The following is a 15,537-nucleotide window of genomic DNA, read 5'->3' as shown; positions in this document are numbered from 1 at the left end:
TGAGGCGCCGCGGGCGGGCGAGGGACGCGGTAGGCCCCGCTCGGCCCTGCCGGGGACTCGCTATCCCAGCAGGCCCTGGGGCGGGCAGCCGCGCTGCAGGGCCCGCCTGGCTCGCGGGGGCTTCTGGGAGTTGTAGTCCCGCCCTCCGCCGCGCCGCCCTCCGCCGCAGGCCCCGCTCGAACCCGGCCCCGGCCCCGGCCCCGGCCCCGGCCCGGGACGCAGCGACGGGCGACCTGAGGCTGGGCCGCGCTCGCTCGCGCCGCCGGCAGGAGCGGAGCGGGACGGGCTGGGGCGGCGGGCGGCGCCGGCCGCGGGCCAGGACCAGCCGGGCAGGCCCGTCCGGGGGCCCCGCAGCGCCTGCTCCCCGCCCTGACAGCGGCGGCACCAGCTGCCCCGGGGGCGGCCCAGCGTCGCCGCCAGGCCCGGCAGCCCGCGCTAGACGGCGCGTTGGGAGGTTTGGCCTCGTTTCCTGCGGGGGGAGCAGTGTTGGGGGCAGACGAGGGCCGCCCCAGAGCAGCTGTGGATGTCTCTGCCCCGGCAGGCAGCAGGTTTGCTCCCTGGCACGAGCGATGCCAGGCTGGGCAGGGCTGGGCCCTTCGCGGTAGCGCGGGACCGTCTCGATACATTTTGCTAACTAACGCCTTTGCAGAGCGGGGCTAACGATTCTCGCCCCGCGTCGCAAAAATAAAGGAATGGCTTTTGCTATAACTGGGTTTCTCCTTTCTTTCTTTGGCATCTGGTTTCTTCTGGGTTCTGCTGAACGCCCGGGCCTTTCCCAGGAAGGCGCCACGAGGATATTGGACTACCAGCAGCTTCACGTTGCCGGGAAAGGGGCAGAAATTTAAAAATGTCAAAAATCACTACAGAGCTGCTTTTGGAAAGAGCGGTTCCCAGGTCTACCAGGCTTCGAAAGATTGAGACCCTGAAGTAAGTAGAAACAGACTGGAGTAAAATCCTGTTTGGATGCCATTTGGGCTACCCCTTTTTTTCTTAAATTATTTGTCAGGAAATTGAAGGGAAAATGGAAATATGTTATGCTGTGTGGAAAACAGAATAGCAGGGTGGGTGTAACTGTTTTGCTCAGTTAGCTTTGCCCAGGGGAAGAAGAATTGCAGGAACATGAAACCTTATATCCCTTAAAAATCAGGTTTTACCCTTACCTTTGCATGACCTCAAGGTAGCAGGTGTTCTGGTTTGTTTCCAGCCTATCCAAGCTGCAATTAAAGACTGGAGACTTGGATCCACGGCTCTTCTCCCGGCTGCGACACCTGCAAAAACTTGACATTTCTGATAATGAACTGGTGAAGTTTCCGAACAGCCTCATTCTGCCCGAGTTGCGTGTGCTCAACTGCAGTAATAATCAGCTGGATGATGTGACCACCCTGAAGCAGTTCCCAAAGCTGGAGGAGCTAAGCTATGAGAACAACACGGACTTGACAGTGAGTAAAGCGATTCCCTTCGTTGCAGCATAGTAAATGGAAAATTAGTAATAAGTGCTACTGTCTCTTATAATGGCTTTCCATGAGGAAATTGCGAAGCCCTTTATAAAGGAGGACAGTGTCATTATTCCTGTTTTTACAGAAGGGAAACCGAGGCACATAGAAAAGAGGTGACTTGCCTAAAGTCACTCAGCAGACCAGTGTCAGAGTCAAGGATAGGTACCAGATCCTTTGACTCTCAAGCCAGTGCTCTGTTTTTTTAAGACAGGAGCAGGAAGCTTTCCATGGTGGGATGCTTGCTGGGTCAGAAGACTCTGTATGATATGTGAAAGATGAACAGCTTACAGTGTTAAATGGATGCTGTAAAAATGTTCTCTTACTTTACAGATCCCAGTGCACAGGCAGTCTTAGCTACTAGCCTTGGGGACCAAAAAACCCCTGAGCTACTGCACAGTCCATTGTAGGTTTGCCACAGCTGTGGGAAAACAAGGTGGATCATTAGCAGCACAGTTAACTAAGCTCTAATTGCAGATGTAATTTCAGCTCTGCAGTCCCCCTGCAGAATGTACCTCTGGAGATGTAAGATCAGGAAAGGTCCCTGCGTGGCTTTCAGCCCCCGCATGAGTGTGGATGTTTGGTTGCCCGCAGAAAACTAGCGGGGGCATACCTTGTGCTGCCACTAGTTGTCCCCAGGGAACGTCTGTGCTACACAGCCTCTGGCATGTGACAGGCTACCCTGGGTAGGGTCAGGGAGGCTGGGGCCAGCACTGGGCTGGCTCTAGCAGCCGTACCTAGGGTCCTGGGGGCCTCCTGAAGCTGCAGCAGCACCGTTTCTATTGCTTGGAGCCGGTCTGGCAGCTGGAATGTGGCTCTGACCAGCCAGGCTTCAATTTTGAGCAGTGCATGCTGTCCCCACGTGTGCCTCTCCACCTTTTTTTGGGGGGGGGGGGTTTGACCCCTGACTATCCAGGGGTCAAAAAATCCCTCCCCCCCCCGCACTGCTCCCTTGTGGTGCAGAGAACAGCTTAGTGTGTGGTATGTGGCATCACAGACATGTCTGCAATGCCATGCTGCGTGGCTGCTCTCATCTGGACGTGGCCGTTAAGTTTGCAGGACTGGCAGCCAGCAAAAGCCTCCTTGGATTTGTAGTTGAGTCCACATGCTTTGGAAATCCTGCAAGGTGTTTGACTGATTTTATGCCACGTTCTTTCCAATGAAAATATGCTTCCCTCTCCCTGCTTGCTTGGTAATGGAAAACCATTGTCTGTGTTTCAGTGAATACATGTGTGTGGGTGTCTGTAACTTAAATGTTTTCTCTCTCCAGCGCAATGATGACCATAAGGTCATATTTCTTTTACAAAACCTTCGTTTACTCAATGGCAAGGATGTGACCAAATTAGCTGATCACGTGAGACAGATCAGCAGTCAAAAACTCACCAGTAAGGTAAGATGTATAATATTTTTGCCCTCTGTGCATGACCAAATAGTAGATTAAACTTGATTAACTCTTCAAGCCCTGTCCTTTCTGCCATTGGAACTGCTGGCAACAAGTGGATTTAAATACTATCAGCACAAGGTCCTCTTCAGTGGGGACAGACACCGTGCACTGTCTGTATTACCCTATAGTTTGCACTGTGTATAAACTATATAATACATATGGGGCTCAAAAGCTGAGTGTCTGTGGATTATTGGGATAAGGGTGCCCTCTGCTCTGGAGAGATCTTGAGGATTCTGCCACACTTTTCCGTTTGTTCCCGATGTCTGCGGTCAAAACACTTCTTCCCATGCTTCCCTGTGGTGGGGCTGTGGATATGCCTGCTGCTGCCTTGCATGGGATACGGTTGCACTGAGTGACGTGATCTCTCTGTGTCTGTGTGTAAACTATATAATACATATGAGGCTCAAATGTTGCACTTCTTAATTTTACCCTGAGATTGAAATGCCTCAGTTGCCTTCACTGCCTTCTAGTTAGTCTCTGTAAATAATTCATAATCCCTGGCCAGGCTTTCAGTAGTCCTCTTATGCTCCCTCTTTTCCTCCGTCCTGTTTAAATCTGCATGTTCAGCACAGTGAAGCACAGGTCTTGATTTGGAGGATCTCTGGTGGGTGATTAGTGTGCTGGCTCCCTTGATGAACAGGGGCCGCAGAGCTGGCAGATCTGCAGCTAGGAATTCTTCTGGGGCAGAGGATCTCATGTGACAGCCGTATTCTAGACCCTGTCCCCACTTTCAACAGGGGCTGTGACTGAGAAGGTGTCTCTCAGGGGATTCCAGCCTTTCTGGGTTGTTGCGATAACTTGGGCAAGATAGAGAAGTCCCTGAGATTGACATAACAGCTCTCTAGGGCTCTGCAGCCCGTGGTTCTTCTAATTTATACCACAGTTTTATCCTAGAAACAAGGAGTACAGTGTAATGGTCTCACTGTCTTCAGTTGTCACATGGAAGAAGGCCTTGCTCTTGCCCTTCTTATGGCCCTTTGTTTGGAATACCCTTCCTCTGAATCTTGCCATTTCACCTTCATTTAGCTTCTGGTTCTCCCCTAAAAGCACATTGTGATCATGCGTGTGAGTAAAATTTTGTCACTAAAAATTGTATATTTTGCAGCGCTAGTTTTACCGTTTATAGTAAGATCAGTTGCCACTGGTCAGAACCATCCAAAATAGCAGTGATGCATCGATTCATAACTTTAGAAGACTGGGATGGCCTAGTGCTCTCAGCCCCAGGTTTGTAATACCCCAGATTCCTGGTACCACAAACTCAGATCCTGGTGAGATCTACTCAGCCCCTCATCGTTCCAGGCAGCTGAGTGTTTGTGGATTATTTGGATGAGGGTGCTCTCTGCTCTGGAGAGATCTTGAGCTTTCTGCCATACATTTCAGTTTGTTCCTGATTTTTGTGGTCAGAACACTTCTTTTCATGCCTCTGTGGCAGTGTTGTGGATCTGGCTGCTGCCATCTTACATGAGATGCAGTTGCATTGAGTGACGTGATCTCTCTGTGTCTGTGTATAAACTATATAATACATACGGGGCTCAAATCCTGCACTTCCTAATTTTACCCACTGGGACTGCTTGTGAGAGTAAAATTGTGTTTCCAGGATTGGACTTATATTTTGTAAAGCAGTTTGGGTCCTTTATGAGTTACTGTTTTTTGTACATGCTTACAGCATGGCTGTTCCACGTAACTTGAAACCCTAAAAAGAAGGGGAAAACACAAAATCAATTGGCCTACAATACTCCCACTCAAAGTAGGCTCTATTAAATTAACTTCCTATCAAATATATGCAGGCAACGTCACTCCTGAAGCAGCTGGACTTAAGGCTTGTCCTGGTCATTTCTTTTGCCGGGGGACCTTATGCTTTTCTGTCTTGGTTTCTGTGGCGTTTTGGTGAGTAAACTAAGTCTCTTTGTCTAGGTCACTACTTACTGGGAGAAAAACTTCCGAGACCAACTGCCCAAGGATTGCACGGCTGAGGATGTAAAAGCCATCAGGAAGAAGTTCTTGAAATCTGTTCAAACCCACGTCACCTTTGGACCTAGCTCACTCCGAGAATTTACCCGATGGCGGGTAAGTAACTCACTTGCTTTTCTGACCTTCATCTCAGGCACATGAAGAAGGATCCCTCAGTGATGGTTCACATACATGGCAAAATGCTCTGCAGATTCATGTTCAGAGGCTCTTGTCCAGCAGCCTTTCTGAGGCTTTCTGCTAATTAACTGTGAATATTACACAGGTACCAGAAATAAAAACCCATCCCCAATGCAGCGATTGCCATGAAAATTTTATTTTCTGCTCCTAAATAATTAAGACATTTATGATAATTAAGTGTTAGAAATTTTACGAACACATGATTTGCAAGCAGCAAATAATTTTAATACAGTATAACCTCATAAATCCAGAATTCTAGAAAATCTGGCACTTTTCAAGTTCCCCTCTCTGCTCACCTTCATGCAAAGGGGGAAGTTTGCATGCACTGGCTGCCACCGCCATCCACCACCCCATGCCACTGCTCCACGTGGAGCTGCTGCCCCAGGACTGATTGCTGCTCCCCCTGGACACAGGGGGAAGCTTGCGCATGAGGGCTGCTGCCACCATCCACCACCCTGCTCCACGTGCGGCTGCTGCTCTGGGACCAGCTGTCACTCTGGTTTCAGAAAAACGGAATTTTCAAATTTCCGGCAGATTTATGAGGTTATACTGTAGCAGCTTCTCTGTAGGGTATTTTTGTGCTCATTTTACATAGCTCCCATTAAAGCTAATGGCAGACAAGCCTTTCCTATCTGAAGGGAAGATTTCCCTCCAGTTCTGTAATGTGTATGCTGCAGGCCTTGTGTCTTCTTCATCTAGCTTTACTGTAGTTGCATTGCTTTCACAGATCATCCCATTGGTATCAGTGACATTGAGGTGGTCCATGTGGCTCAGACAAAAGCAGTAAAACAAAGGACCCATGGGTAGAAGTCATTCGTGGAGGTTAAGCTCCCAGTCCCAACAGGCTGGTATTTCACCATAGAGTTGTGCCAATACAGAGGATTCACTGAAATTTCTTTTGTGTCTACATGCTTTGTTTGGGTAGATCTCCAAACTTGGGTCTGCTCTGCATCATTCACAGTGTCTGGGTGCCCCACTCGGTGTATGTCAATAGGGGTGATGGTCTTTGGAAAATACCTAGTTTCAGTTGTCACTATGTCCGTCTAGTGTCCACCCTATCATAGACACCTGTTCCTTCTTCCTACTCTAAAATAATCTGTCTTGAAACTGTTGCAACTGACACTGGATGCTGGCAGTCTCAGCTGGAATGCTGTAGACTGAATGAGGTTGAACCTCCAGCCCCTAAGAAATGGTCCCTCCAGGTTGGGAGTAAGGCATGTTGGTAAGGGTTGGTGCTGACCGGGTTGCTATGCTGGTTCTCTTGTTACATCAGTTCTGTGAGGTTTGGTCTCCTGGATGACAGCCTAGGGCCCTTCCATCACCTATAAAGTTCATCTAGAACTTTACCTATAAATTCCATATAGAAGTGTGCGCATGCATGCACAAACACACGTACACGTGCACACATCTTTTAACTGAACATTTGATTAATTCCAGATGTTGCAGCTTCTGTCCTTCATTAAAGTTTGAACATTAACCACTGTCTTTTTACTTGCAACATTAGGTGAAGACAATAGCAGAAGAATTCTTGAAATCTTTGTTGGGACAGGAAGAGAACACAAACCCTGAACTGGAGGAAAGGGTGGATGATGAGGAGGAGGAGGAGGAGAATACAGAAAGCCCCGGGGAGGCTATGGAGGAAGTGGATCAGGTAAAAGCTCTTGCAGGCAGGAATATTTTTCTAGCCTCACCTCTCTTTTTTCAAAAAGCAAATCACAGTAAGAGAAGGGACTGTGAACTCTGGATTTTCCGACTGAGATTTAGACCCAGTTAAGTTCTGCTTTATCACTTTCATCTCTAACCTTCAGCAGCAGGGATTCTGGTTTTCTCTGTTTAAAATCCCAACTTCTCTGAAAACCCCCAAAATTCTCTGATTTAAAAAAACCCAACAGCTGCATTTTCCACAAGTAAAATGAAACAGCATTATATATAGGTATCAGCTGAACACAAATGTTTTATTGATATATTTACAATTTTAAAGGAGTCTGGAAGTCTACCAGTGCCTCAATCTTTATAATAAAATAAATTCTAGATACCTTTATATTTTGGGGTTTGATTTGAGGTTTTTTTATCATAGAAAATCAGAGCTTCCCCTACCCCTTTCACTCACCAGGATGTGGGTCCAGCTGCAGCTGTACCTCCCACTACTCTGTGGTGTTGAGCAGTCATATGCTGGTGCCATGCCTTTGCCCCTAACTCGCAAGCAATAGCTCCCCCAGCCCTGCCGGTGTCCATCACCGGCAGCCCACAGTCCACTGGCCCTGCCAGTGCCCCTTACTCCCAATCCACAGCCACCACCCTCTCCAGCCCTAATGGTGCCCCTCACTCGCAACCTGCAGCCCCCTGCTCCCCTCAGCAGCACCCATGCCCTGACTGCCACCTGTGGGAAGCAGTGGCTACTGTGACCAGAGCAGAGCATGGAGCCTGTCCCCTCCCTCCTCCCTCCCCCCATGTGTTGCATGACTGGAGCAGACCCAGTGGTTGCGGGGAAGGATGCCAACTGGAGGCTTGGGGCTCCCTGCCCTGCGGGCCAGTGGGTGGGACCCAACCTGGGAAGGCAGAGAGGCTCAATGCTGCTGCTGCGGGGACCCCTCACCAACCAAGCTGCCATGGTGAGGCACCCCCTACCCACCTGGCAGCAGCAGGGACGGTGGTGACATGGAGTTGTGCCACCCACTGTTGCTGGGCAGGCAGGGGTGCTTAGCTATGGCAAAGCACCTAGCAGGACAGGTCCTGGTTACAGCACCGTGCCTCTTTGCCCTCCCTCATCAAGTCCTACCCATGTAGGCCCCTGGGGGGAGGGCAGCAGAGTGGGGAGCTCCAAAGCCCACAGCAGGCAGCCTGCATGTTCCCTCCCATCCCCCCTACCCATTCTGCTCTCCCTGGGAGTACACCCCCTCTGCTGCTCCCTGGTCAAGCTACCTACTACATCTTGTTCCCCCAGCTGGCCCCTTCCCTTCCCACCCTCCCAGACTTGGCTGTGGGGAGTTCTCCATATACATATGGCACCCCCTGCCTTCTGTTCCCCCTAGCTCCAAGCAGCTGCTTGCAGGCTGGAATTCTGCAAAGTTGATGTTGGGATGATCTAACAGACCTGCATGCAAATAGCTTATTTTTGCATTGGAGACGCAGCAGATTCTTCTGCCCTGTCAAGGAAGTGAAGACATGCCATAGCACAAGCATCTCATCTTGCCTTTCATTCCAAAAGGTCCTAAAGTGCCTTGCAAGGCTCCATACCAGACGAATGCTGGTGCTGTTAATTATTTGTAGGATGGTTGTGCCCAGAGGCCTCCACCTGTGATCATGGCCTCACTGTGCTAAACACTGTGAGCAGGGGCAGATCCAGGGGGGTTTAATAGCGCGGTTTCACTCCCTTTGATACCTGCTGCACCCAAACTTTAGAACCAACTGCCTGGGAGGGGCAGCAGCGTTTCTATTCAGGAAGTGCTGAAAGTCATTTGACTTCCTGGCTTATTATCCTGTTGTTTTCTCTCCACACCACAGTTGTTAGCCACCCTCTAGCCTGGTCTTGATTTTTCAGATTCAAACTATCCCTTCTGCAGTGTTGCTATCTCTTAGCCATTTTATGTAGTGTCTCTCTTTCATTTCACTACCCTGCAGGTTGTTTTCAGCTGTAGCTAAAAACCTTAGTGCAGGTGCAGTCACATTAGCTCAGATATAGAAATAAATGACTGACACTGAAGTATTGGAGCTACTGTCAAGATGCTCAAGAAGGCCAGAATTTACTTTATGAATCTGAATGAGAGTTGTACTTTTAGCTATAATGACTACAGAACTAATTATACTATACCTTTTGACTATTTATGTCTAGTTTGTTGTGGGGTTTTTTTTCAATTTTATGTATACTCTAGCAAACTAGTACACATTCCAATAGTTATATTTGTTTTTGCTTTCATTTTAAACTGAATAAAATAGTGCTGGCCCCCTACCATATTAGTAAAGCTTCTAGTTTCTCTTACCTGGGGAAAAATGTGTTGTGTTATATGTGATGATGTGCACCATCTGCCCCAGCCTTTTCAAAATCCTTGATCTGCCCATGACTGAATGTATATAACTCAATAGTCCAAGCTTTGCAGAGCTTACAACCTGAACAGAGAGAAAAGACGCTGTGAAGGGAAAGGCATAGAAATAGAGGGGAAGTAGAGCTCTGCAGGAATACTGGAGAGTTAGAAATAGACTCGCGTCTCCTGGCTAGTCTAGTACCCAAGGCACTGGACCAGGCTACCTCTTGGGGAGGGCAGGGGATTTCTCAGCCCTCCAGGCCAGCGTGCAGCAGGTGCACAACATCCTGCAGAACCCCAAGGATGGATCTCGTTCATTTTATTTATCAATTTGATTACAAATTCCACAGTGCTCATTGGCTGCTGCCAGGTATGCCTCCTCTCTAACTCTGGGACAGTCCTAGCTTTTATCTTATTTTAACAGCTGGGCTTAACCTCTGCTGCCAGCTTTGCATCTTTCCCAGCAGTAGAAGAGTTTGGGTCATTATCCAGGTATAGATTCCCCTGTTTTCACAGGAGACTGAGAAGGAGGGCTGGGTCCCAGGTCCTGGTCACCCCAGCGCCCCTTTGGGAAGGGATATTTTTAATGAAATGAACGATTTTGGCATTTGGCCAAAGTATATAAGGCTGCCTCAGCATGGCCCCATTGCTGCACTTGGCTTAATCTTAGCTGCGGACAGTAGCCTTGGGTCCCGTGGGCCTGATTCTGTCTTTCCATCCATTCCTGGGTTCAGGACTGGAGTCATGGCTCTGTGGGAAGAGAAAGTAAAAATTTTAAATTGAGCCTTCTTTGCAAAGTGTTTATTGGTCATCCTCAGCTGTTGGCCTGTGGGAACTTGATAGCCAGGGGTCCCCTGTCTGATGGAAGATCCTTCATCTGACTCCAGGAAAGAGAACCGAACCTTGCAGAATTTCTCTGGATTACAAGGTATATGAATATCTTGGGGAAGAGGAAAAATACCCCTAATGAATTGCCAATGTATCTCGTAGGTCATTTCAACCCCCAGCAAGAGAAAAGGAAATCGTTCACCAGCAGGATCTGGGAACAAAAGGCCACGGCCCCAGCCTAACCCCAAGGAAATTGTGCTGAGCCCCAGGAAGTCCAGTCATTTGCAGGATGAGCCAACACCCGAGAAACCAAGAGCATCGAACCAGAAGGCCAAGCTGGCAAAGCCTGGCCAAGGTGCTGAAGGGACTCAGCGAAATGGAGAGCAGCTCCCCAAAGGACAGAGCCACAGAAGATCCAGCCAGCTGGCAGAGCAGCAAAAGAGCCAGGAGCAGGACAAAGGGGTTGTTAGCTTGACCCCAGTGAAGGACCTAGAAGGCGAGGTGGGTTGACTACCCTTTTCTGGGTTTGGGTTTTGGCCTCTTGGGGACATAAGAAGGATTCACATCCAGACTTTGTAGATAAAAGGGTTCTGTATTTTCTAGGTGCCATAGAACTTGTTCAGTTTTCCCCAGTGCCTTTGGCCATGTGTTTTCTGTTTTTATTTCCCTTTTTCTCTGAAGCATCAGGGCTGGCCAGAGCTGGAGATGGGAGGTGGATCAGTGCTCCTGAGGTGGTACAGAGATGGTTTTTCTCATGTGTGGCTGGAGTGCCGTGGTCACATGCTCATTGTCAAATCCATGGCTAGATTTGGGACTGAGAAGGAAGTGTGCCTGAGGTCAGACTGGCAGGGATCTTGAGGATTTTGTCCTCCTCTGCATCATGGAGGGGGGTGGTTCATCTGCTATGATCATCTGAGCATTAGTGATATCCCAGTATCTCCTGGTCCCTGCTGGAGGTGCACAGGAGTTTTTAATCTTCAGAGGACTGAAGCTTTCTTAGTTTTACTCAAGTTATATAGCTCAATATAGAGGTAACTGGGTGAAATGCAACAGCTTGTGATGTACAGGGGAGTCAGACTAGATGATCATATTGTTCCCTTCTCACCTCAGATTGTGTGGGAACATGACACCAGTTCCTTGTAGATGTTAGATCTGTGCATGTGCTCAGCTCCCTAGTACATGGAGGAATGGCACCAAGGGGAAGAGAAATCCCCTTATCAGCTGCTTGCAGTACTCAGCTTGCTGGAATTTCTGCTGCACTGCACCCTGTTTGTGTGCCTAAGACAGGAAGATGGGGAGTGAGATCACAGTGAGATGGGGAGTGAGATCACCCTCCAGGAGGGGCCCAGAATGCATTGTTCCCTAATGGAGCCTGGGGCAGGCTTCACTTACTACATGTAAGCATCCGTCCAGGAACAGAATCAGCTGAAACCTAGGAGGTGAGATCAGAGGCTCCTTTTGTGGGATGTTTTCTGTCCTCCTTTTGTTCTGTGTTTCACCGTCTGGTTTGAGGAAATGCCTTGAGTCTGCCAGCCTGTACATCTAATCACTGACATGTACCATTGAGACAGAGCGTTCGCATGGGTGGCTCCTTGTCTGTCATTCTGTTCTGGGATGATGTCTCCTTGATGTGCTTTCTTGCAGGACGTCATTCTGGAGCCATTGCACTTTCTCCAGTGTCACAGCAAAAGCAACAGCCGCGAAGATTTTAAAACACAGCTCTGGTCCTGTGCATTTGAGCCTCTGCTAGATGGTGGGACCAGGAAGGGTGAGTCTGTCCAGAGCCTACAGGTGGCCTTTTGTGATTGGCAAGATTTGTAGAAAGACTCTGCAGGCAGGGGTCCATCTGAGTAAGGTAGGGGTGTCAAACACATGACCCTCAGGTTGGATCTAGTCCTGGAGCCCTGTAATCCAGCCTTTGAGTCTCAGACCAACCCTGTCCACCATGTGCATCATGCAGATCTGATCTGGTGTGCAGGCTGTCTACCGTGCTGCATGCAGCGCAAGGGGTCAGTCCAGGGTGCCATGCTGGATCATGTACAAACAGCTTGGGGCCCAGTCCCCTGTGGTGGGACACCCTGTGTTTGTCTCATGCATCTCACGAAGAGCAAGCTGTGGAGCAAGGCCAGTGCACACTGCAAGTGGCATGTATGGTTGAACTGGTCGCACAAGCTGCACGTGGCACAGGGAGCCAGCAGGGGCATGTGCTCGCTTTGGTGCAGCCCAGTTTGGCCCACAGGCTGGGCCTGGGACCCTCACTTGGCCCATGGGGACAGATAGTTTGACACCCCTGGAGCAAGGGGTGAGGGGGATGCACTATCCAGACAGCTTATGGGGGCCAGGCCCCTCCACCTCCTGAGCAGGTGTTCCTGTTGTTAATAACAGACTTTCCATGTCCAGATAAACATTCCTATTTAGATTATAAAATATATGAGAGTCTTCATAGTTGATATGGATGAATTTTTCTCAAATAAACCCCTGTATGCTAAAGCCAACTGAACAGTTACCAGTGCAGCAGAGATGAGAAGCACAAGGTAGTAACAAGGTGATTTATGACAAATGTGAAGTATGGTGTTTTTAATGAGCAGAGATCTGATTACTAGTGTAATAAGCAAGTGTTACTTCAAGCCCTGGGAAGTCTAACTCGGCCTTCCTGTCTTTCAGATCCCATAGTGAGCTCATCTCGAACTGTGGCTACATGTGGAGGAGAGGCTGTTTGTCTAATTGACTGCGAGACTGGAATAGTGCTGAAAAAGTATAAAGTGCCTGCAGAGGTAAGTGGATGGGCTTTGTGAACACTTGGAATGTGAGTAAAGCTGTAGTTGTGTTATAAAACAGCCTGGAACATGGTTCTAAACTGGAGTGTGGACAGGTGTTAAAGTGATGGCTAGAGATGAAACATACCTTTTGTTAATCCTAAAATAGTTTTTAGAACCTAGGCCAGCAACCAGCTTTTTTGGCAGGCCTGTCACAGATTAGCCCTTTACCCTCCCTGAGTGCCACTCTGATCCCCTTTCTCTGCCTGATCTGTGCCCTGCTTTCTGCTCCCTGCCCTGTATTCCCTGCCAATCTGTGGCTCCGCTGCCTGCCCTCTCCCCAGTCTGCCATGTGCCACACACAAGCTGCCTGTGCCACTTGTGGCACATGTGCTGCAGGGTGGTCACCTCTGATCAAGACTAAGTTTAGTTACCCTGCTGCCTTCTGCTGAGGGTCATTCTGACAGCAGAGAAGGAGATATGCCTTAATGATGGTTGGCTGTACTAGGTTTGAGATGTATAACCCCTGTCAAAACGATCCTATTGTTACAGGTGCGGCTTCTGTATAGTCCTATAGACTATACAGGGCACTATTAATCTCTCAGCTGCCATATTCCATGCTCTTTCTCCCATATCCTAGGAGTTTTTCACTGTTGCATGGACAACTCTAACAATGGTAAATAAAGACAATCGGAAAAGAACCCATAATATTTTGGCAGCAGCTGGAAGAAGAGGAATTGTCAAGCTGATCCATGTAACAGCTGACTTCTGTTACGGAGAGATAAAGGCCCACAAGAAGCCCATTGCTACAGCCTGCTTCAGCACTTCATGTGAGACCCACCTCTTTAGTAAGTTTCCTATTCTGCATCTCATTTGCTTAATGAGCATTAAGATAAAAGGGGTTCCTCCAAAACAAGGAAGTGAAGTGTGGCTCATAGTATCAGAGTGGGTACTGGCAAGTGGGTTTGTATGAGGAGAGTCACCAAATAGCTCTGTGTGTGTGGAGCACATAAAACGCACCAGTGAGTGTCAGAAGTCTCCCTCAGTGTGCTGATTTGCAGGGGAGGGGAGGTGTTACAGCCTCCAGGTACAGAGCCTGGCTCATGTTTTCAGCTTTTTAGGTCCGTGGTGTGTCAGCCATGAGGGTGGCCATCACATACCAGCCACATACACATATCAAGCAGCAGCTGCCTTCCAGTGGTGGGGGGACAGAAAACCCAAAAGCTTGCCATGTGGATCAGCAGATGTGAATGCTTATAGGGTTTAGATTTGACCAAGTGACTGGAGCAGAGCAGAGATTCACACTTGTCAAATTAGTGAAATTGTATGCACTGTTAGTAATCTCATCCTCCCACGTTGCTTTGTTCAGAGCCAGACGTTGAAAACGGTGCTTTGCCTAGATGGAGAAGGTGGAGGTTTGGTGGTTAATGAAGAGCGAATTATGCCCTGTAATATACAGATCAATCCTTTTGGCTCTGCTACCTCTCCATCTTGTCCCTGAAACAGTCTGCACCATGCTGTAGATTCAAGACCGCTGGATCATTAAGACATAAACTTCCAAGCGCATCTGTGAGCTTGGGGCAGTCGCGCTCAATGGATTCTCACTTTGATAACATTCAAACCTACTGGGCATTCGTCAAAGAGCAGGCTGAAGTATTCTGAGTGAGGAAAAAGTCTAGACAATTTAGCAGACCTGTGCTGTATCTAATTTCATTCCCAGCTGGGGAGGGCTTGCACCTGGAATCTTTTCCCTGAGCTTCACAGCTGTGAGGAGGACAAAAGATGAGATGCATTCATAGAGTCATAGAAAGTTAGGGTTGGAAAGGACTTTGGGAGGTCATCAGTAGCACTGGATTTATGACCCAGTCCTGATACCTTGTTCCAGGCAAGCACAACCTTCAGACTGATGACAAGTTTGTCCGTTTGACAATAGGCAAATTTTATTGATACACAGTGATAGAAAATAAGTATAATGCAGGCAAAGCAAGCAAGATGATTACAGAATGCAATACCAATTATTTTCTAGTCCCAGGAGGTTCACAAGGAGAGTGGTGCATCCAGCTGGTACGTGAGCGCTATCTTGTTCTTTCCTTGAATGTCAGATGTCAGCAACCTTGGAGGTTGAGTGCCAAGGCCAACTTACTGTTCTGAAAACTCCTTTTATATTCTTTTTCCCTTGATGACTCTTCATTTCCATCCATCAGTCATTGGTTTCCCTGTAGTTGTCATTCTGTCCACATTTTGTTTTGTCAGCCAAATTTCTATCTCCATAAACCCATCACATGCACAGGCCTTAATTTGGTTATTCCACTCAAAGCACTGTTCCTTCCGGCATAATCAGGACCACACCCTTTTACAGTAATAACACCATACAAACAAAAATTGACATCACTATTGCTAATGTTGGCCCAAGAATTTGCCATAAGAGATGCACGCCAAGTGCAGATATATACACATCTGTTGTCCACATCTGTGACTACAGATTTATTGTAACTTTCTTCCTCTATGATAAGTTGGCAGACATCAACATCTGGCTTTAAGCATAATGATTTTGCTTGAAGCATGTCTTCATGACGCACAAAATCCAAGGCCTGTTCTCTGTTCACACATAAACACTGAGATAGCCTCATGTCCCAAGGGTGTCTTTCTAGCCCAGTGCCTATCTATTCAGGGAACAACTACAGCTTTACTGATACAAGCTCCCAACACAAGTATAGTGTATATCAATTCTTCTTCAGCACTGCTAATGGCATCAATCTGCATTCTAACCATCATGGTGGTTGGATCAAATTCTACCAGCTAGTTATTAAGTTGAAGCCAATCTGGTTGCCCAGTTTTAATGCTAA

General features: G+C 48.3%; 1 protein-coding gene across 5 annotated transcripts in view; it reads left to right on the top strand.

The window, feature by feature from the left end:
- The window catches only part of LRWD1 (leucine rich repeats and WD repeat domain containing 1), a 35,787-nt gene that overhangs the window by 656 nt on the left and 19,594 nt on the right, over window positions 1-15,537 (top strand). For 2 of the 5 annotated variants that reach the window (XM_090025969.1, XM_090025968.1), the window contains exons 2-10: window positions 780-927; window positions 1,205-1,439; window positions 2,764-2,883; window positions 4,852-5,004; window positions 6,590-6,736; window positions 10,098-10,436; window positions 11,580-11,703; window positions 12,600-12,709; window positions 13,332-13,539. In XM_090025969.1, the coding sequence (XP_089882095.1) occupies window positions 848-927; window positions 1,205-1,439; window positions 2,764-2,883; window positions 4,852-5,004; window positions 6,590-6,736; window positions 10,098-10,436; window positions 11,580-11,703; window positions 12,600-12,709; window positions 13,332-13,539 (1,516 nt within the window). In that variant the 5' untranslated portion in view covers window positions 780-847. Of the gene's footprint in view, window positions 1-139; window positions 549-779; window positions 928-1,204; window positions 1,440-2,763; window positions 2,884-4,851; window positions 5,005-6,589; window positions 6,737-10,097; window positions 10,437-11,579; window positions 11,704-12,599; window positions 12,710-13,331; window positions 13,540-15,537 lie in introns of those variants that run through there. The other 3 variants (XM_090025971.1, XM_090025966.1, XM_090025970.1) reach the window with 3 other exon arrangements.

The sequence above is a fragment of the Crocodylus siamensis genome, chromosome 13 (genome assembly GCF_052110815.1).
Source record: "Crocodylus siamensis isolate JL-2025a chromosome 13, ASM5211081v1, whole genome shotgun sequence".
In the NCBI taxonomy this organism is placed as follows: domain Eukaryota; kingdom Metazoa; phylum Chordata; order Crocodylia; family Crocodylidae; genus Crocodylus; species Crocodylus siamensis.
This window is presented reverse-complemented; position numbering and strand designations above follow the sequence as displayed.